This window comes from Oryctolagus cuniculus, chromosome 12, assembly GCF_051225735.1.
Source record: "Oryctolagus cuniculus isolate XC-2025 breed Fujian yellow rabbit chromosome 12, ASM5122573v1, whole genome shotgun sequence".
In the NCBI taxonomy this organism is placed as follows: domain Eukaryota; kingdom Metazoa; phylum Chordata; class Mammalia; order Lagomorpha; family Leporidae; genus Oryctolagus; species Oryctolagus cuniculus.
In genome coordinates, this window is record NC_142878.1 from 61,419,892 (window position 1) to 61,441,333 (window position 21,442).

At 43.7% G+C, this 21,442-nt stretch overlaps 1 protein-coding gene across 16 annotated transcripts; it reads right to left on the reverse strand.

The window, feature by feature from the left end:
* Positions 1-1,117: 1,117 nt before the first annotated feature.
* On the reverse strand, positions 1,118-21,435 carry LOC149123074 (uncharacterized). 16 transcript variants are annotated; one of them, XM_089310032.1, is made up of 5 exons: positions 16,447-21,435; positions 15,691-15,743; positions 15,531-15,559; positions 7,940-7,994; positions 1,118-2,002 (listed from the first exon to the last, which is right to left on the reverse strand). In XM_089310032.1, exon 1 carries the CDS (start codon positions 21,433-21,435, stop codon positions 20,551-20,553), a length of 885 nt encoding a protein of 294 aa, XP_089166158.1. In that variant the 3' UTR covers positions 1,118-2,002; positions 7,940-7,994; positions 15,531-15,559; positions 15,691-15,743; positions 16,447-20,550. The 16 variants fall into 16 exon arrangements, with proteins under 16 accessions (XP_089166158.1, XP_089166157.1, XP_089166153.1 ...); XM_089310031.1 differs by having other exon boundaries at positions 7,940-7,997; XM_089310027.1 differs by lacking the exon at positions 15,691-15,743 and having other exon boundaries at positions 15,531-15,648.
* Positions 21,436-21,442: the final 7 nt, after the last annotated feature.

Consider the following 21,442-nt stretch of genomic DNA (forward strand, 5'->3'; position numbering starts at 1 on the left):
TTATCTTATGTAGAAAGAATCAAATCTAATCTACAGTAGATGTTAAAATCAAAGTGACTTCAAAAAGTGGATCTAAGTCAAGTAAGAGTAGGCATATATGCCCTCAGCTTACCAAGTGTCAGTCTAAACATCACTGAAAACGCGGCATGGCTGTAATACTATTTAGAGTTCACCCTCAGTACAGAATTACTTGTGTGTTGAACAGAGGACCAAAACTTTGTTAATCTCCTGCAAAAGTAAAAGGATTGAATTTGCTGTTGATAAATGATATGTAAAGAAAAAAATCCCTTTAAAAAAGCCCTCTACTCATATCAAACCATCAACCTCAAAAGGCCATCATCTCTGTGATTCCCTGATCTATGACCTCTTTGTCTCAAACTCCATGCTCCGATTGCAACTGTCACTGAGTCACACAGCCTGCTCTAGGCATGGAGCCAGTCTGATTACAACAACTGCTTGTGTGACAGAGAAAGGTAGTTTCAGGGCCCTAGCAAATGGTTCACCCAAGCTTCTGACTCTAGGGCATACATTTTGACTGTCATTCACAAGATGGAAAAAATAAATCTGCCTAACTTAATAAACTAATAACCCAGAAAATAAATGAATACGTACTGCTTATGCAGGACATGGAAGGAACGATCAGATTGATCATACTCTAGCCTTATAATAATCAGACATAACCACAGTCCTCAAAAACACAATTTCCATGTGCTCAACGTATTTGCAGCCTTATTTTTATTTTTCCACGGTTACAACTGTGGCTTGTTCTTTTTTGAATCTCAGGTGTCTAGAACATGGTATATGTGTAAAAATATGCATTTAACTGAAGCAGACTGAAAATAACAAAATCAGCTAGATGCAGAAAGGTTGCTGCTAGGTTGCCTCATTCACCCAAAAGCTGCTGATTCAATGAAGAGGAGAGTGGAGAGAGGGTGGAAATCAATCCTTCACACTAAAGTAAGTTATTTAATTTTCAGTTAGTAATTTTATTTTGCATGGAAACCAAACACTGGTTTTTTTTTTTTAAATACTAAACAATATATACTCTACTAACATCGTTAAGACAATCAAAAATTATGTATGCAAATAAGGAGTCATAAACACCATGACAACGGTATAGGACCTCACTCTGTTTATTTTACAGGACTTTTATTTTTATGTTTTTCTGTTGTCTTTTCTGTTTTGGATCTCAAACATAACCCGTACATTAAAATTATTCAAACACTTAAGAAGAAATAAACCTGTTACTGTAATACATCTTTTTCCCAGACTGGTAGCATATCTTTGTTTTATTCATATAGTTTTCCCAGTCAACCATTATTAAACCAAGTATGTAGTTAGGCACTTGTGAGAGGGAGAAAAATCATTTAATAAATAGTAATAGTAGCTGCAATATAATGCATGCTTCTTAGTCTCTAATGTTGGTGTTGTACATGGATTATCTCATTTAGTTATCACAACAAACCCATGTGGGTGTTCTTTTTTTTTATTCCAACTTCACAAATGAGGAGAGTTAGAGAGGTTAAATAATTTGTCCAAGGTTAGCTGCATAGGTAGCAGAGCTGAAGCTCAGTCCACAGTTCCTTGATCCTAAAGCCAAGTACTTTCCTGTCCACACACAGAAGTAGACATCAAAGGATTATCCAGTAATTTGGATGGTCACTTTGTCAAGTGTGCCTGAGACAACTTGAATGATTCTTAGGGAATACAAAAGAAATGCAAGAAGGCCCAGGCAAGAGACCACTCTCTAGTACAGAAAATCAACCACATAAACAAAACAGGCCTTAGTAAGTCCCAGCACACAAATCCCATGCCTGAAAGAGACTGCACTTTCCAGTCACCCCCACGCTTCCTCCCTCTAGAATATTCATCTCCTGGCTCAGCCAGCTTTTTGTGTGTGTTTTTGTCTTGCAGCTGCGAATCTTCCCCAGGGCACTCTGCTTTCCATAGATTTCTTGGCTTCAGTAGAACTTAGTCTTCTTCCCTCTTGGTTGAGTCAAAGCTGGAATTAAAAACAAAAATCTAAGAAATGAAGGGGAAAATGAAAAGAGGAAGAGGAAGGGAGAAAATAAAAAATTAAGACAACAACAGCGAATACTTGAAATTCAGCAAACTGGGGGTTACACACACTCCCTCTCTTGTTTTGGCTTATGTTTTCATTTTGTTGCTTTATTCTGTTTTCCAGTCCTACGGAAACCCCTCAGAGATTCATCTATTTTGTTCAGCAAATTCAAAATTCTCAAGCTTTTTGGAGATGGAGCTAGTTAACAGCTAAGGTTTCTCTGTGCCTGTTGTTAATATAGGATTTTAGTAAATTATGACAACACAACGAAAATGGTATCATCAGCAGCATATTAAGGACCAGAAAACTGAGGTTCAAACAAATGAAATTCCTTGACTAGGGGCCCTCAGCTGGTCAGGGGCAGGGAGCAGCTGGATCTCCCACTGAGTTCCTTTTCTCAGTTCCACCCTCTACCTTCCGGACTCTCCCTTTTTCTATTGTCCCAAGGCCTTTCCTGCCACCACTCAGCCCTTCACCTTCTCTCCGGTGCTCTCAGCTTCTCAGGTAGCTGCAGCAATAGTCTCCATCCCAGGGCAGCATACCGCGATGGAGGTTTTTAAGTTACAAGGGCAGACGCCCAGATGTCTGCCCAGATCCTTGGGTTCCGTGTGCCTGTGTAACTGCCTGACCTAAGGCAAGTGCCTTAACCCTGCTAGGAAGAGGCTCCCTCACCTGTGAAATGGGGATGGATGATGACACTATCACCTCACAGGGTGAGCGCCACATACAGAAATCCCGAGGTGCCGTGATTAGAGCCATGACTGGCACAAACACACATTAATTACATAACTGTAAGCTGTTGCTATGAGGGAAGCTATTGCTTGGGAAGAAATATGAAATCAGGACTTGAACACACTTCCTAAAACACAGTGTATCAGCCCTCACTGAGTCACTCAGCTTGAGATTTAAGACAATACTGGTAAACAGCAAGGCGTGACAGAAAGAAGGGATACCCTGGCCGTTCCAAGGCCAGTACCGTCTATTCTACTTCCTTCTGAGGTAATGTGTGACCTGGAAGAAAAGAAATCCTACATGGGCCATTTTCTAGGTATTAATACCACATTGAGTGAGCAGGAATTATAGATAAAGTTATTTATCTTGGCGCTGGAACAATCTTCAGCCTCTGTACTTAAACGTTTTCAGTATCCACAACTAGTCTTCCAACTACCTTTCGGTCCAATAAAGATATTTTGAAAACACTCCCAGAGAAGGCAGATTGAAACCTAGCTCCAGAGGTGAAGAATTAGCACCGGGGGGCTCTTGTTGGAGGAAACCTTGGGGAATTGTGATGCCCGCCGACATTTGTAAACCGCTGGTTTCCATTTCAGGGGCTGCCTAGTGGTGTATTATAGACGCACAATACCATTTATTTCACGCATATCCTTTTCTTGAAGATTCAGGTTTAATCTAAGTTTTCAGCATTATAAATCATGCTGTAATTACCATCTTTATAACAGCTAACACCTCTTCTATGTTTCCCATGTGCCAGCCACTGTGCTGCACGTTGATTTCCTTAGTACACACTCTTATGAGGCAGAATTATTGAGACAACTTTTGGGTATTTTTTAGGGCTCTCAACAGCCCTTGCTTAGCTGCCACTGCAGAGGTTTGCTCTGTGGCCACTTTTGAGGTCACTCTGCATGTATTTGATGGGAAAACACTGGTGGCTATGTTACATGAAAACTCGCATTCAGCTACTAGTTCAGTGAGCACCCTCAAACAGTGGCTCATTCAAGAGACAGAAGAGATACAGCACAATGCCCTGGCTGGTGCATCCTATCTTAGCGGTTATTGTTAAAAGCAGCATTCCTGATAGTTGTTTCCAGAAATGTCTATCCAGAATCTAGCCACAGGGACTGTATGCTGCTTTTGGGAACTGGCACATTCCACATGTTCTGTCCCTTTACGGGCCCACCAAGGCATGGCTGTCAGTGGAAGTCAAGGGCACACAGGGCAGCGTGGAAGCTCTGCACCCCATGTCATTTTTCTAAAACTAAATATGAAAATGTTCAAGCAAAAAATATGCACTAACCCCTGTGCCCAGGTAATACAGAAATCAAAGCAAGCCTAAGAAAATGATTAAGTGGACATACTGGAGTCATCCTTGAGCCAAAAAGAAATGACTCTTCTTCCCAACCCTCTTTTCTTATGTTTTCATGGAATGAAATGTGTTGTGTGGAAAATTCTGAATAATACGCATTATGTGTTCATACCATATCTTAACCTTTTGATATGGGGGGAGGGGAGGGCAGGATTCAGGAGAGATTGTTTGGAGGGGTGGCATTTTTTCACATAAGACTACTTTGAGATGGATTTTGGCTATCAATAGAAATTTTTTATATGACAACAGCAACCCATTATGATGCCAGCATTAGGAAACAAAGCCATCTTGTTTCCAAAGAAATCTAGTTGATTTATGAGCATCTCTAAACCATGTAGAATCTGCAAACAAATAGTAAGATACATGGCTATTGACTTCCAGATAAAGCAGAGTGAAACCACTTGCTATCAGGAAAGAATTTTGAAGCTGGAAATGGATTTTATATTTAATTATCTTCTCAAATCTTTTTAAGAACATAGTAAGAGTAGGGCCGATAAATAATTTCAGTAGAGATAGCCTTCTTTTATATGTTAGGAAACCAAGGCACAGAGACAAGACGTGAACTTCTGAAGGTCACTTAGCAAGCAGATGCTAAGTGCCGCATCTATCCCCAGATTTTCTTCTCCACCTTCCCAAACAACTCTGAAACAGTCTTCCCTTGAGGCAGAGTAGTAAACAGAGTAGGATAACTATTGGAGACGTTTTGTTTTTTCCCTTTCTACTTACAATGTGCCTCCCAAACAGGAAAATATCCTCCTTTCAAAAGCCTGGTGTTAATTCTAGGTCTCAGGACTTTGACTCATGTGGATCTTAGAAAAGCTAATGTCAGAAGCAGTTGGCAAGTAGGAAAGCAACAAAGAGACAGAGGGAATGGGAGGTTTCTAGAAGTTTTCAATAAGAAATATTAGAGGCAGGGATAAAGCTGCTTAATAAAGGGGGTTATTGTGGCTCAGCAGGTTAAGCTGTATTTTGGGGCAACCACATCCCATGTCAGAGGGCGTGGGATCAAGTCCCACCTCTGCTTTGGACCCAGTTTTCTGCCAATGCACCTGCACCTGACAGGCAGCAGATGATGGGCCTAGTGCTTGGGCCCCTAGCACCCATGTGGGAGACCAGAATGGAGTTGTTGGCTCTTGGCTTCAGCCTGGCTCAGCCCTGGCTGTTGTGGGCATTTGGGGAGTGAACCAGCAGACGAAAGACCTCTCTTTCTCTCTCTCTTCTGTCTCTCTCACTCTGCCTTTCAAAAAATAAATAAAACTTAAAAAAAGAAGTATCAGAAGACAATGTGCTTGATCTAAGAAATGGTACAGTGAGGATAAGCACTTCTGTTGCTATTGTTATTGCTATAGCCAACTGGAGTGCATGATACCAGGTCTGGTAATAAAGAATACTCAGTGTCTATTGAATAAGAGTACTTGAGCCTGGCATTTGAGACACTTGGGATCCAGATCTGGCTTTCTCACTAGCCTTGCTCAATCCAGGTTTCTGAGCCCCTGTCTCATCATTTGGCCCATCATGAAGTGCTTGGACCAAATTATACCTGTGGCAGCTAGACTTATTTTCTGCTAAGCTCTAGCTTACTGGTGGACCTGCCCCTTCCAATGCCATCATCCACGTAATTAAAATGGGACCATACTACTAACCAATGAAATAGTAAAATCTGACCCTGCCCACGCACAGTGTTGTTTCATCCAGATACAGGGACCCCCAAGCTGAGCCATCATGAGTCTTTTCCAAGGAATTTAAAAATTGGAGCTAAAAAAATAGTATTAACCTATTTAGTGACTGAGACCAAGACTCCACAAGCCTGTAACTTCTTGGTGGCCACTTTCCCCAATTTCATGTAAGTGATAGCTATAACCAACCAACAGACAATGAGAAGAAAAGGAGAAGCAGAAACAGAAACAGCATTTAATCCATGACCCTAGTAGCACTAGCGACCTAATGTATACCTGTTCTTTATGTAATGAGGTACCTCCATATCCTCATTTAGGATTCCCTATTCTTAAAAACTAAACTAGCCAGTGTGGGCATTGTGGCACAGCAGGTTAAACCACTGCTTAGGACACCTGCATCCCATATTGGAGTTGCAGTTCAATTACCAGCTCCTCTGCTTCTCATCCAGCTTCCTGCAAATGTCCCTGGGCAGCAGCAGATGATGGCTCAAGTACTTGAGTCCCTACCACCCATGAGGGAGACCCAGGTGGAGTCTCAGGCTCCTGGCTTTGGCCTAGCCTAGCCCTGGCTATTGCAGGCATTTGGGGAAAGAACAGGTGGTAGAAGATGTCTCTCTCTCTTGCTTTGCCTTTCAAATATATAAATAAACATTTCAAAAAAAGTAAATTAGCCAATAAATTACCTACTAATTGAGATAAAAAGTTAAATTCAATATACTCTAAAATCATTTTCATTTCAAAAGGTTGAGGACTTTAAAGCTCATGATGGCTGAAGAGGTGGTCAGGTAGTAATGTTCTACTTTGACAGGGAGCAAGTCAACCAGAACAAACTTGAAAACAGAAGACGTCCTCTCCTGAAGCGAGAATTTCTAGAGTGAGATCAAAGACCAGCCTCTACTCAGGACATCAGGGAATTAAACTAAGGATCATTTTACCTAAATGTGAATGTAAGTCATGGAGAACAGAATGGTCATTACTTACATAATCCTGGGAAAGCTAAGACAGACAGACTTCCATGCCATTCTTGAAAATTTTGATAGTTTTTTGCATTGTGAATTTTTTACATTAACTTGATTTTTTTTAAAAAAAGCATTGTATTAACCTATTATTTCTCTTGATTGCTGAGTTTTTGGCTTAACCACTCTAAATTTTAAGCTTGAAGTAAAAGACTCACTCACCCCATCTTAGTCCCAGGACTAACACAGAGTGTTCATCTGCACAAGGGATCAAAGCAAGGGTATTGATTAGCAGAGTAATAAGAAAACATTACAGAAGTTTTCGCAATATGTTAAGCCAAATAACTAAATGGCATATTTATAATTTGCCTTCCTGCTTTCATTTATTAATGTTCCCAAGAGTCCCTTAGTCTGCAATAGTGTAGGTTTGAAGGTTCTTTGTGTTTTATTGAACAGTTATGATGGAAAAAGTACTGGAAAGGAATAGAAGGGCCATCTCCCTGGGATTCTGAGATCAAGGGCTTTGTGGTAGGATGCTGGGAAGCCTTCAGTCCTGTACAGTGGCTCTGACTTGTTACTCTGTATTTTTGTTTTGATGGAAGATGAAGGGGAAGAAGCCTCCATCTTGCCACATTGTTCTGCTTTCATGGATGAGGACCACATTCTCCCGTCACTGTTGTGTCATTTTTTTAAAATTTTATTTATTTATTTGAGAGGTAGAGTTACAGACAATGAGAGGCAGAGACAGAGAGAAAGGTCTTCAATCTGCTGGTTCACTCCCCAAATGGCCACAACTGCCAGAACTGGGCCTATCAGAAGCCAATAGCCAGGAGCCTCCTCCAGTCTCCCACGTGGGTGCAGGGGCCCAAGCACTTGGGCCATCTTCTACTGCTTTCCCAGGCCATCAGCAGAGAGCTGGATCAGAAGAGGAGCAGCTGGGACTAGAACTGGCGCCCATATGGGTGCCTTAGGCAGAGGATTAACCTACTGCACCACAGCACGTCGTTTGTTTTTAAGTGTGAATGTGACCTGGGATTGGTATCTGGTACTGATCTCCCAAGAATCCACTTCTAATGGAGTCTCTGAACAAGCATGGATTAGCCAGCCAGGTCTCCTAGTCTAACAGATGTAACAAAGAACTTACTCCTGTGGTCTCTGAAGAGGGTGCAAGAATCCCAGGAGGCACACAAAATGATGATCTACTGAGAAAGAGGAAGAAATATTAGAATTTTTGTTTTCACTTGTTATTTATTGCACTCCTTTTTAAACATTTTATTTTTGAGTGCAGTAGAAAGAATATAATACATTAATATAGTAATATATTTATATAATTTGTACCTTGACTTTATTTGGGTGCATATTCAAAAATTAGCAATAGGGATATATTCCATTCTTTGATCTTAGGAATAAGGATAATGAAACTGTCAGAATCATTTGGGTCAATAATGCTGTATTCAGTCAGAATCAGAGCACATGAACTCAAATTCTAATCTGCTTCTTACTAACTAATGAAAGGTTGGGAAATTAACTTCGCTATTTTGATCCTTTAGTTTCTGTATCTGCTAAATGGGTATAAGAAGCTTATATGAAGGAATGAGCATGTGGTACATAAAATTTTAAATAGTACATAAATATCAGGTGCTATTAAAAACACTGATTTTCTTAGAATCTCTGTATAAATATATGACATTATTAGTAGGTGCATAAAAGAAACAATATTTAAATCCATATGTTTTTAAAGATAAAAAATATTCATCCAACTATTTTAGCCTAATTTGGGGGGTAATAAATATTCCTTAGGCAGTTTCAGTAGAATAAAGGGTTTCCTTTCTTTTCTTCTATTATTATCCTAACACCTGCTCAGTTTCATTTTAATCCATGGCATTATAAACAGACATCCAAATATCATTCACAAAATCCTTCTGCAAAACATTCTATGACCAGAGTTAGAAAACGCTGGCAAGAAATTGTATCCAAATGTATTGGTTTGCTACTTCTGTTTTGCACTTCTTTTTTTCTTTTTGTAATGAATGCCTTGTTCTTAGGCCAGACAGGAAGGGGTCCGAAGGAAAAAGAAGTTGGCTGTAAAGAAAAGTCTCACCTGTCCTTATATCTTTGTTAGGGAGTAGGTTCTTATGTCACTAGGCAAGAACTTTTAACTTGAACCTGGGCACCATATTTCCCAGAACAGGGTGTCTCAACCTTGGCGTTACTGATATTTTGAGCCACATAATTCATTTTTGCAAGGGTCAATCCCTGGTCATATTCCTGGCCTCCATCCACTAGATGCCAGTGACATTCCCTCCCACTCCCCCAGTTGTGACAACTAAAAGTATCTCCTCACATCATCAACTATCTTCCGAAGGAGGAACAAAGTCACCCCCGCCTGAGAAGGTGTGTCATAGATGACACCCATTATCTTTTCTACTGTGCTCAAGATAAATGAGTCTAATGAATTAGGAAATTCAAGCCCATATTTTGTTTCTTCTAGAATGTTTTTGAGGGCACAATTTGTAAATATTTGTCCATTGGTTTGTATTGTACCTAAAAGCACAAATCAGATGTTGAGTTTTGAACTTGTGTAACCTTTCTTTGTAAGAGTTCACATCCTTTACAATTTTTTGTGAATCACAGAAGTACAGTACAGAGAGGTGCTGGGACAATGTTCCTAAGCTGGAACAGCTATGTTTGTACATGGGTATGACAGAGTGGCTGCGCCAAGGGCTAGGGAGGATGAGGAAGAGCGAGTGCAGTGCATTTCATCAGTGCTGATGTGAGCAAGCCTGTTGAGTTGGCCATTGGGTTGGTGGCATGAGATGGGACAGAGGGCAATTTTTCCCAGTTCTCTGTTTCTCAACTCCTTCCTTTTCATTCATCTTTATTTCTTTTTTTCCTCCTCTATTTCTCATTTCTTTCTTTTGTTTCCTCACCCATGTCCTTCTTCTTATATTTTCTTTGCCTTCGGTTACTATTTTAGTCAAACACTTGTGAAAGTCCAGCTTCTTGGTTGTGAGTGGGGCTCTGCAACCAGATGGCCTGAGTTTGAATCACAGCTCCGCTACTTTCTTGCTGTGAAACCTATTCAAGCATGGTATTTAACCCCTCTGTGCTTTCATTTCCTTACCACTGAAATGCAGGTGAATCCAACAGTATCTGTCTCCTGGTGATATTAGCATGAACACATGTAAATCATGTGAAAGAGAGCAAGGGGCATGTCATAAGCATCCAATAAATGTTAGCTATTTTGATTATCTTCACATTCTCTACAAGGGAGGTATACAGCAGACTCCAGCAACTTTTGCACACTTGTGTTTATTTTCATTTTTTAAAGATTTATTTTATTTGTTTAAAAGGCAGAGTGACAGAAAGAGGGAGAGACAGAGAGAAAAAGAGATCTTGCATCTGCTGGTTCACTTCTCAAATGGCTGTAAAAGCCAGGGCTTGGCCAGGCTGAAGCCAGGGTCCAGTAATTGTGTTTGGGTCTCCTTTGCAGGTGGTGGGAGCATAAACCCTTGGTGGGTCTTTTGCTGTCTTCCCAGGCACAATAGCAGGGAGCTGGATTGGAAGCAGAGCAGCTAGACCTTGAATTCTAATGTGGGATGCTAGCACTGCCACCCTGCTGTGCTACAATGCTGGCCCCTCATTTGTGTTGATTGACAGGGTTATTCTGCGTTATTGGCTTGGGAGAGGAGAAAGCCATCCATTTCCTAACACTTTTAGGAATGATGCTGGTTTAACGCCTCTGCTGGGGAAGCTGTGTGGATAAATGAACATCTTACAGTGATAGAACCAAAGCAGTGCCATTGAATTTCTCCCCAAAGTGTGTATGTTTTATTATTGCTAGTCTGAACACAATGTATAGAGCATATCTGTGTGACTAGGAAAAAAGCAAAATTTTAAATTAAATAAACAAAATTATCATATTAAATTGTAGTAAATTTTGAAAAGCTCTCCAATCCTTCTTTAATCTACTACTGTTGTTAGAAAAGACAGTGATTCACTGATAATAATGTTTAATTTCATTACAATTACTTCACAGCTAAGGGAACTAAGGCAAAGAAAAGTGAACAAGAAACAAGTAAATTAGGAAATTTATTAAAGATGAAACATGAATGAAATTCAATGTAGTGATTAGGTAAATGTAAAGTAATAGTAAGAAGCTATTTTGGCAGGATAAGACTCGGCAAAAATTAAGAGATTGTTAATAGCCACTTTAGGTGAAGTATAAGAGGAAAAGGTACTCTCATACAGTATTGGTGAGAAAAAGACTGGCTTTTAAAAAAGGAACAATGATTTTGGAGGACAATTTGGTATTATCTTTCATTATTTAAAATGTTCATTTTCTTTGACCTAGTAATTTCACTTACATAAAACTTTGTCAGAGAATATTTGCCTTTGAGCCCAAAGATAAATGTTCCAGGATGTCTAATGCACTATTATTTCCAGGAGGAAAATAAATGGATAAAAAACAAAATTTGACACACTTTAGAGACAAAAACAGATAACCTATAGTATACCCACGTTATACTCTATAACCATGTAAAAGAGTGCACATTAATATAAAAATGTCCATGACATGTTAAAAAGCAGAATAACATGTAAGATGGTTTATGCATATATATGTGAATATATAGAAAAGGATCTGATTATATATTCTAAACTCGAATAGTGGTCAACTCTGAGGCAAGTAGCTTTGGATTTCTCACTTTTTGCTGTATTACTGTTTTCTTAATTTATTTGCAAGTCAGAGACACAGACAAATGGAAAGATTTCCCATTGCTGGCTCACTCCCCAAATGCCTGCAACAGGCAGGGCTAACAGTTATAGAACTTATCATGATAATAGAAATTTACCAGATTATTAGACTATCAGCTTCTTGAAGTCAGGGGCTACTTCAATAAGTAAAATATAAAAGAGGTCAATGAGTTAATGCTCCTTAAATGGCTAGCTTCTGTGGGTTTGTCAAAACTGGTTCCTTCCAGCACTGGACCTACACATCACTCTCTAATGAATTCTAGATGGCTTTAAAGTTTTCTGAAGGTTCTCTATGCCCTTTACTAAGTACTTCTGGTTTTATAAAATAAGCATAACTATCAGAAGTGAAGGTGCTGGAAAAGAATGAAAATGAACACAACCCAAAAATAATTGTGAGAATCAAGTGAGTTATGTTTCAAGAGATTTTTCAAGGGAATTTGATATTTTCAGTAAATGAAAAGTAAAAAGAAACTGAGATCATACTTAGAGTTTATAAATGTGGATTAAAGCCTGTCAGAATTCCAAATGCCCTTTATACATTCAATCTATAATATCTCCAGAGATAAAAATTCAAAATATAATCTAAAATTATCCTATTATCACTTATTATAATAACATTTGATAAGTACCTATCATACATCTGGCTTTATAAGGTTTTATAAATTGAAACAAATGAGTTTGAGATCTCATAAAAACTTGGAAAAGGTAAATAACTACATTGAACAAAGACATAGACTAGTATCACAGAACATATCAAGAATAATTACATTTCTAAGATGTTAACCAGACCAAATAATGCAGGATTGCAGAAAGTTGTTGTTTTCCTAAAATGATTCTTAAAAGCTTTATGGGAACTATCAGGAGAAATACTAAAAACAGGCACGGATGATAAGCTGGGTATAGAGAGACTGTTCAAAGCACAGGGCACAGCTTGGAAGGGTAATAAGAAGGAAGTGTGTGATGACCCAGCAAAGGAAGGAAACTTGAAATACACAGAGATTGGCTAAAACCCAGGAGGCAGTGAGGGTGTGAAGTGTTTTAGGGCTTTTTGATAAAGAGCTTTAGAGCTGAAGGTGGCATTCTTCAGCAGGAAAGCCAGTGGGTTCTCAGGATTTCCTATCATAGAGGGAATAAAACACCTCTTTCTGGTGAGGCAAGGACTGGTCAGACGTCACTAGAAATGAAGCTTTTGTTCTTTAATTAAAGTTTTAAACATGGAATTTGTCCTTTTGGAATCTTTTTTACTTTGTTATATGAAAGTATTAAAAATATCTATGGGATTAAAAAATGGATGCATATGAGGATCCTAGCTGTCATAACAGAGGTTAAGATGCTGCTTGGAATACCTGCATCCCATATTAGAGTTTATGGGCTAATGTACACCCTGGGGGGCAGTAGGTAATGGTTCAAGTAGTTGGGTCCCTGTGACCCATGTGAGAGACTAGACTGAGTTCCAGGATCCTGGCTTCTGCCCAGCCCAACTCTGGTTGCTATAGGTATTTGGGGAGTGAACCAATGGAGGGAAGACCTCTCTGAGTTTATCTCTGTCTCTCTCTCTCTGCCTTTCAAATAAATAAAAATAAGTCAATAAGATTAAAGATCAGCATCCTTAAAGAAAAACAATAGCAGTTATCACTTGCTAAGAAGTTGAGTCACATTTCATCTCCTATTACCTAAATAGTTTGGTTTTGGTTTTCTACAGCTCCCTAGCTAAAAGGGAAAGTTACTGGAAAGTAGGCCTTCTCCTTGTACCTACAGTAGTCCTGTGGATTCTACTCCCTACATGAATGAAGAACTCAAAAAGGTTTGCAGAAAGGGAAAATTCAAAGACAAATTTACTTTGGTGCAAAAAACTTCGGAAATCCATGCAGTTTTTTGACACGCATTTTCCATGAGCTTTTCGAAGACCCTTTGTAGCTGCAGTCACCCTTTTCTCTGGAGCCCCATGAGCAGTGGCCTCATTTTTCTCCAGGCTTTTTCCTGGCCCCCAAAATCTCACCTTTTAAATGATGGTAGACTGTGGAAGTTACAAGAAAATGCAGCCTGGTTAACAACCCCTGCCCAGCGTGTGCGGAAGCACAGGCTTCACTCCAAGGATGTGTAATGAAGCCCACTTCAAGTGAGATGTTAAAACGTGGGAAGGGGAGGGCAGCCTCAGGTAAGCAGGAAGAGAAGGGAGGTTCCCAGGAAAGCAGGGAGATCTGAGAGAGGAGAAGGGATGGGAAGAACAGTCTCTCAGGGCACGCACTTCTGACTGGGGGTGGGGGCTGTCCCAAGACTGCCGGGAGCTAAGAGGGAGGAGTGGGCTTAATCCAGAGATGAGCAGAAACGCGGTGCTGAGTGGTCAGCCTGAAAGGCACTACAAGGAGACAGGAACAGAAGTCCTGTTGGGGATGGGACAGCAAAAGGAGCGGAGATGGTGATGGGATTCTGGGGCCCTGGTGCACTTGAGGCTGACCGGGCCGGAAGAGCAGCATCTGCGGGTCAGGTCAGGACAGGACGCCATTCAGCACAAGGAGATGACTGCCAACAGGGTTTCCTAATCCTTGACGTGCACATGAACCAATGGGGGGCACTTCAATGTGTCTCCCAACAGGCTTTCAGGTACAGCTCTGCAGTTTTGAGTAACAAGGATTACAGTATTAACCATGAGCACGTAAGGTGTTTTCTACAAATAAATGAAGGAACTTGTGCTTTCCAAAATAGAGTTCTTCTGTGGGTGTATCCAAGACTTCAGCTATCAAAATATCCTGACTTTTACCCTCAATTAATAGTAAGGAAGAGGTCATCTGAGATAGGAGGGAATGCAGAGGCCCAGTTCAAGGCAGGAATTGCATACCTGAGAGCACAAATGCTGTGACAAGTCTATTTTAGGCAAGACACCTAACCTCCCTGATCTTCAGTTCCCAAATCTCATTGAAAATTGGAGTTTTAGAATAATACCTGCTGGGTAAGGGTGCTGGGAAGTTCCTCACACGCATTATAAATTTTAATGTCTAGGAGCCAGCCTTGTGGTACAATGGGTTAAGCCACTGCCTGTGATGCCAGCACCCCGTATTGGAGAGCTGGTTGGAGTCTCAGCTGCTCTACTTCTAAGCCCATGCAGCTCCCTACGAATGCATCTAGGAAAACAGAGGAAGATGGCCCAAGTACTTGGTTCCCCATCACCCAGATGAGACCAGGATGGAGTTCCTGACTCCTGGCTTCAGCCTGGCATAGCCCTGGCCGTGGTGGCCATGTGGGGAGTGAACTAACAGAAGGGAGATCTCTTTCTTTCTCTGTGTATCTCTACCTCTGCTTTTCAAATAAACAAAAAAGTAAAAAAAAAATTAAAGTCCCATACAGCAGTTAATTATTATTCACTAAAAAGGAGGTCACGGGGCCGTAGCGCATAAAGCCTCAGTCCACAGTGCTGACATCACTTATGGGCGCCAGTTCATGTCCTGGCTGCTCCACTTCTGATCCAGCTCTCTGCTGGATCTCCTCTCTGGAGGAGGCCATCGTGTCTATTCTGGGGGTAATCCAGAGGATGGAAGATGTCTCTTTCTCTGTCTCTGCCTCTTTGTAACTCTGCCTTTCAAATAAATAAATAAATATTAAAAATAAAAAAAAGGAGGTCATGATGCCATACTTAAAGCGAAATGCATGAAGTATCTAGAGTCTTCTGTTGTACTAAATTTGTACCACATGCACATGGCCTTGCAAGTGTGTCGCGATGAATTATTTCAACCCTTCGTATTTCTCGTAATGAAACATAACCTTTAAAGAATGGGCATGTTGAAGCCATTTGGGAGCATGACGGTCAAGGAGCAGTGCTTTATTTAGCAGTGTGGGGTCTGGTAAGCATCCTCCCTGCTAAGATTATACAGAAAATAAAGGAAATCACAGACTGCTCATTTCCCTTGTACTGGTTGTTATCTTGTGGAAACTTCCTGTAAAAGGCAGTTATAGCACGAAAAGTAAACTGATTTCACACTCACCGGATACGACCAGACCAACAATTGCAGTCCTTAGGGAGAAAGAGAAAATAGCACGCTTATCCTTTCTAATTTGTATTAGCTTGGAAGAACGTGGAAACCGGAGTGATGGAGAAACAGCCTGAAGGCCAGAGGCAAGGAAACTATTTAGAAACATGGTTACCATTTAGTAATTCCACGGAGAGGCAGAGCTCATTAGCCAAGAGACTGGTTACACTAAAGAAAAAAAAATTAAAGTACAGGATAGCATGAAAATAGAGTCCTTTGATCTAGGCACATATTAACTACAGTTTTCAAATACAAAATTCTACTAATATCTGCTAAGGAGTAATGGTAAAGGTAATCTTAGACCCGGAAGTGTGCACTTGTATTTTATGTACTTATTAGAACCTCAAAAGTTGGCACGGCTGACTCCTCTTTTGGCTTCTTAAATGAACAAATATCTGCTGAGAGCACACAGAGCAAGGCAGCATGTGTGCAACACCAAACTGAAGCAGCATTGCAGTCTCAACAGGAAGTCCCAGGGCAAGCCTGATTCCACGAGTGTGTCAGTCAATACACCTTTATTTCTATACCCAGACAAGGCTTTGGCATACTTCACCTGAAAAACTTCTAAAAATTACATAAAACCAGTGCTACAGGGGCAGGAATTGTGGTACAGTTGGCTAAGCTGCTGCTTGGGAGTCCATCGGATATCCCGTAGTGGGGTGCCTGGATCTGAGTCTTGCCTCTGTTTCTGATTCAGCTTCCAGCTAATGCACACCCAGGAGGCAGCAGATAGTGGCATTAGTATTTGGGTCACTGCCACTCATGTGGGGGACCTGGACAGAATTCTTAGTCCCTCACTTTGGCCTGGCCCTGCCCTGGCTGTTGCAGACATTTGAGGAGTGAATCAGTGGATGGAAAATCTCTTCCATACTTCTAAAAAGTGCAGATCTGGGGCTGGCACTGTGGCTCAGTAGGTTAATCCTCCGTCTGCAGTGCCGGCATCCCATGTGGGTGCAGGTTCTAGTTGTGGCCGCTCCTCTTCCAGCTCTCTGGTACGGCCTGGGAAAACAGTAGAAGATAATCCAGATGCTTGGGCCCCAGCATCCTCGTGGGAGACCTGGAAGAAGCTCCTGGCTCCTGGCTTCCGATCGGCTCAGCTCTGGCCGTTGCGGCCATTTGGGGAGTGAACCAGCGGATGGACGGCCTTTCTCTCTGTCTCTCCCTTTCATTGTCTATAACCCTACCTCTCAAATAAATAAAATCTTAAAAAAAATTAAAAAGCTCTGTTGGCTCTAATACAGAGCAATGGATCACAATCTCTGGGCCACAGTCTGGGAAACTGCATTTTAAATAAGTGTTCACACTGTATTTAGGGAACTTCACTGTGGAATGTGGCAACTATATAAAGTAATCGAATAATAATGAGAACATGTTCTCCAGCAGTCTACAATCAACCTTGATTTTATCAATATCCCTACCTCTTCTCCCTACTTCTCACCTTCCAGAATTATTTTGAAGCAAAGCTCAGATATAATTGTCTGTTAACATTTCAGCACATCTCTCTGAAAGACAAGGACTTACAAAGAAACACAACCACAAACCAAGACTTTTATAAATCCTGTATTTTGGGCCGGTGCCGCGGCTCACTAGGCTAATCCTCCGCCTAGCGGCGCCCGCACACCGGGTTCTAGTCCCGGTCGGGGCGCCGGATTCTGTCCCGGTTGCCCCTCTTCCAGTCCAGCTCTCTGCCGTGGCCAGGGAGTGCAGTGGAGGATGGCCCAGGTGCTTGGGCCCTGCACCCCATGGGAGACCAGGAAAAGCACCTGGTTCCTGGCTCCTGCCATCGGATCAGCGCGGTGCGCCGGTGGCAGCGCGCCGGCCGCGGCGGCCATTGGAGGGTGAACCAACGGCAAAGGAAGACCTTTCTCTCTGTCTCTCTCTCTCACTGTCCACTCTGCCTGTCAAAAAAAAAAAAAAAAAAAAAAAAAAAAGAAAAAGAAAAAAAAGAAATCCTGTATTTTAAACTGTTCAAATTGTCTCATATTTTCAAGTGTTTGTTCAAATCAGGGTGCAAGTAAGGTCTTACTCTTGGTTGCTGGTTCTCTTACACCTCTTGAGGGCTAGCCACTGTGATCAACAGGTTGAAGCTTCTTTCATTCAGGGCAGCTGCTGACTGAACGTCAGACTAGAAGAATCCTGGGCTCTGGGCCTCATTGTAGGGCCACTTCTGATTACTTCAAAGGAGAAGACACAGAGCTCTGCCTACACAAGAACAATTTCTAAAGACTCCTGGGAAGATCGTAAACCATGGAAAGGAAAGAATTACAAACATACTGTTACAAAGAAGAGTACAGAAGTGCTCCTGGAAGGGTGTAGGAACAGTCAGTGAATGACTTGTTCCCATGTGGTTGGGAACAATATGAAAAGCAGTAATTTGGGTTGTTGATCAGATCTTGCCGCTTCAGGTAAGCATCGTGTGTGAAAGTGGCCTGCACAGTATCTGACGTGTGACAACCAAACTGGTTTCCACATCCTCTCCCAAACCTTGTATCCATGATTTCCTCCATGCAAAGGAATATCAAACAGATGCAAATCTTCAAAAGAGAAAGATGCACTTGTTAAGTGACCAACTTTCTTTGCACTTGGTTAATCATGGTAACTGCGATAGTTATCACTTACTGGTGCAATACCATATATTTGGTCATGGCAAGGGTGGAACACAGAAGAGACCAATGGTTACTGAGTGAGTGAATGAATGAGACTGAATACTTTATATTAACATTGGGAGTGACTGCTGCCACTTCGCCATGGAGTTTTTAGTGTCTCTGTTTTATAACTCACAGTAAGAGCTAGGACTTACTGAGTTTTTACTATAAATTATTCATCCGTTCAAAGTGTTTTATGTATATTATCTTACTGATCAGTACATCAGCTCTATGAGTTATGCACTGTGATCCCCATTTACACAGGCAGAGCTGAAGTAACTTTTTTTTTTTATAAAAAAGATGTTATTTATTTATTTGAGAGGTAGAGTTACAGACAGTAACTAAATAGCCATATAGCCTGGACTGGGCCTATGGAAGACAGAAGCCAGGAGCTTCTTCCAGGTCTCCCACATGGGTGCAGGGCCCAAGGATTTGGGCCACCTTCCACTGCTTTCCCAGGCCATAGCAGAGAGCTGGATCGGAAGTGCAGCAGCTGGGACTCAACCAGCACTCATATGGGATGCCAGCACCGCAGGTGAAGGATTAATCTACTGCACCACAGCACTGGCCCCAGAGTTGAAGTAACTTAACCAAAAACACAGTTTATAAATTATGGGACTTGAGACAATCCTACATGGCCAAAGTGGTTAGTGAAAGTACTGGGAAAAAAAAAAAAAAGGCTAGTACCAGTAGTCCCAATAACATGTGATTAGCAAGAACAAGTTCAAAAAGGCAAGTTGAGAAGTCTTTTCCGTTTATTCCAGATCACACACCCTCTCCACTGCACCCACCTTCACACCTCTCCCCGTTACCCAACCCCAAAATCGCCCCTTCCTTTCTCTGAGGACGCAATTGCTAAGCCAGCTACATAAAGAAACCAGAAATCAAAGGATGGTCTTATGAGCATACTAACTTAATTCCTTCATTCACTCTTCAAACATCTATTCAGCACAGCCAAATGAAAACACTGCTAACAGGCTAGTGCATCCACTCTGCTGGGAAATCGGCAATCCTGAAGCTTCCTGAAGATGGGTGGTAGGAGTGCTACATTTGGTACATTCTCCCACCTCTTCCTCAGGAACTCTTCTACTTCTTGCAGGAGGAGGAGCAGCAACCAGAGAACGAAGAAAAAGCATTGTGCACTGACTGAGCTAGACTGACACCTGGGGAGATGGGTCAGAAACTTGGGAGCGCTTGGAACTCAGTCCTCCAGGAAGGATCATGGGTAGGCTTTCTAGGTAGCGAATAGATAGAATTTGCAGGGCCAGGAGCTCCGAATTGTCTGGTTGGGCAGACCTAGGTCCAGGCTACAACTTGAGCAGGTTTCCGTGCAAACACCTTTTAAGATGAACGCATCATAAAGGTGGCAGCTGCTGATCCAATACTCTTTCTGCCTCTGCTCAGAGCAGTTGGTGCCACAGAGGCATCTCCTGCGCTATAGTTATGCAACCTCACTCGCAGCGGGAGTTATTTCCTGTGCTTCTGGCTGCGCCAGAACTCATGTAACACGCCTACCCTGGGCTTCAATGGAAGTCGTTCTCCATTAACAACCATTCCAGCTTTGGAAGATGAATGCCCTGCACAGCAAACCCCTTGCGCAGTAAGAATCCAGGCACTGGGAATTAAAACACACACACACACACACACACACACACACACGTTGTGCACGCAGCTAGGGGACAGCAGCAGTGCAACCAGAGGGACAGCAGGCGGAGCTCTCTTTGCACAGTCCCTGCCGGTAAAACCCCCCACTAACTAAAGATGAACTCTTGCCAGCTCCATTCTTTGCAAGGAAGGCGCACACACACACACACACACACACACAGAGCAGAAGAGGGCCCTCTAGAATTTCCTCCCGGAACACACTGTCTTTCCAGTCCGCTCGATCCAGCCACCCGGAGAGTGCAAGCCGAGTAACGGGGAGCAAGCAGCGCGCTGCAACAATGCGCCCTCGCTCGCAGCTCCCCTCGCGGCTCCCACCCCCGCCCCCTCCGCGGCGTGCCAAGAGTTTGGAGCGCGCGCACGCACACTGAGCGCGGCGCATGGCGTATCCCTCCGCCTCCCTCCTCCTCCTCCTCCTCCTCCTCCTCCTCCTCTCCCCGCCCGAGCGGCTCGACAACGATTTGGGAAATGAAGGGAGGAGGGGACTACTTTCCTGAAACTTGCTATGCTGCACACGACTTCGAGTTGCAGTGATTCGCCCGCAGGCCGCAGCTTCTCAGTCCTCCCCTCCACACCTCCTCAGAGCCCAGGCTGCCCAGCTCGGCAGCCCCGCCCTGCGCCTGCTCTAGCCCCGCGGGAAGCCAGCGGCCGGGAGAAGTCGCGAGGGACTACTTCGCCTCCTTCTCCCGCGGGCGCCCCCGGTTCGGGCAGCGGCGGCGGCGGCGGAAGGAGCGGGCGGCGTGAGCGCTTCCGCCGCCCCCCTCGCGGCTCCCCTCTAGCGGGCGTGAGGTGCTGGCCCGCGGAGCCGCCGGTGGGCACGGGCTGGCGGGGGACCTGCGGCTGCTCCGCTCCCCTCCCGCTGCTCCTTGGCGCCTTGTCCCCCTTCCTCCCCGGCGCCCGCCCGCCGGCTCGCTCCTCTCTGGCCCGGGTGGGAGCCACCGGCCCGCCTGCCCCTCGCCTCCCGCTCCCCGCCACCCCTCCTCCCCCTCAGGAGGAGTCCCGGCTGGAGCGTGTCTGGAGGAATCCGCCGCCGTGGGGCCCCTCGCCCGTTTCTGTGCGTGCCTGATCAGCAGCGACCCAGGCGCCGCCGGGGTCTGAGCGGCAGCCCAGAGCGGCGAGGCGGGAGATGGTGGGGTGGGCTCCGGCGGGACCGCGCCGCCGCCCGCAGCCTGGGCTCGGTACCCCCCCGCCGGCCCCCACCGGGCGCAGCTCTTCTTCCTCCTCGCCGCATCCCTGAGGGAAGCGCCGCCTCTGCTCCCGGCTTCTCCGCCCGCCCGCCCGCTCCTTCCTGGCCGGACCCCGCGGCGCTCCACCCCGGCGGCCGGAGGAGCAGCTCTCCAGTCAGCCTTTGCAGTCCCCTTACCTTCTTTTTTTTTTTTTTTTCCCCCCACCCCTACCTCCCCTCCCCTGGCCGCCTCGGATCCTTCGGCTGGGCGCTGAGGCAGGGGAAGAGGCTGGGGTCGCCACGGAGAAGGTTGCTGCCGCCACCCCCCTGCGGGGGTGGCCGGGGTTCCCGGCTGGGGGGGCACCGTTCCGGGTGAGGCATCCACCATGGTGAGG

What these genes read in the sequence shown, in the direction of transcription:
- LOC149123074 (XM_089310027.1), bottom strand. Translation starts at nt 21,435, where the DNA reads ATGGTGGATGCCTCACCCGGAACGGTGCCCCCCCAGCCGGGAACCCCG.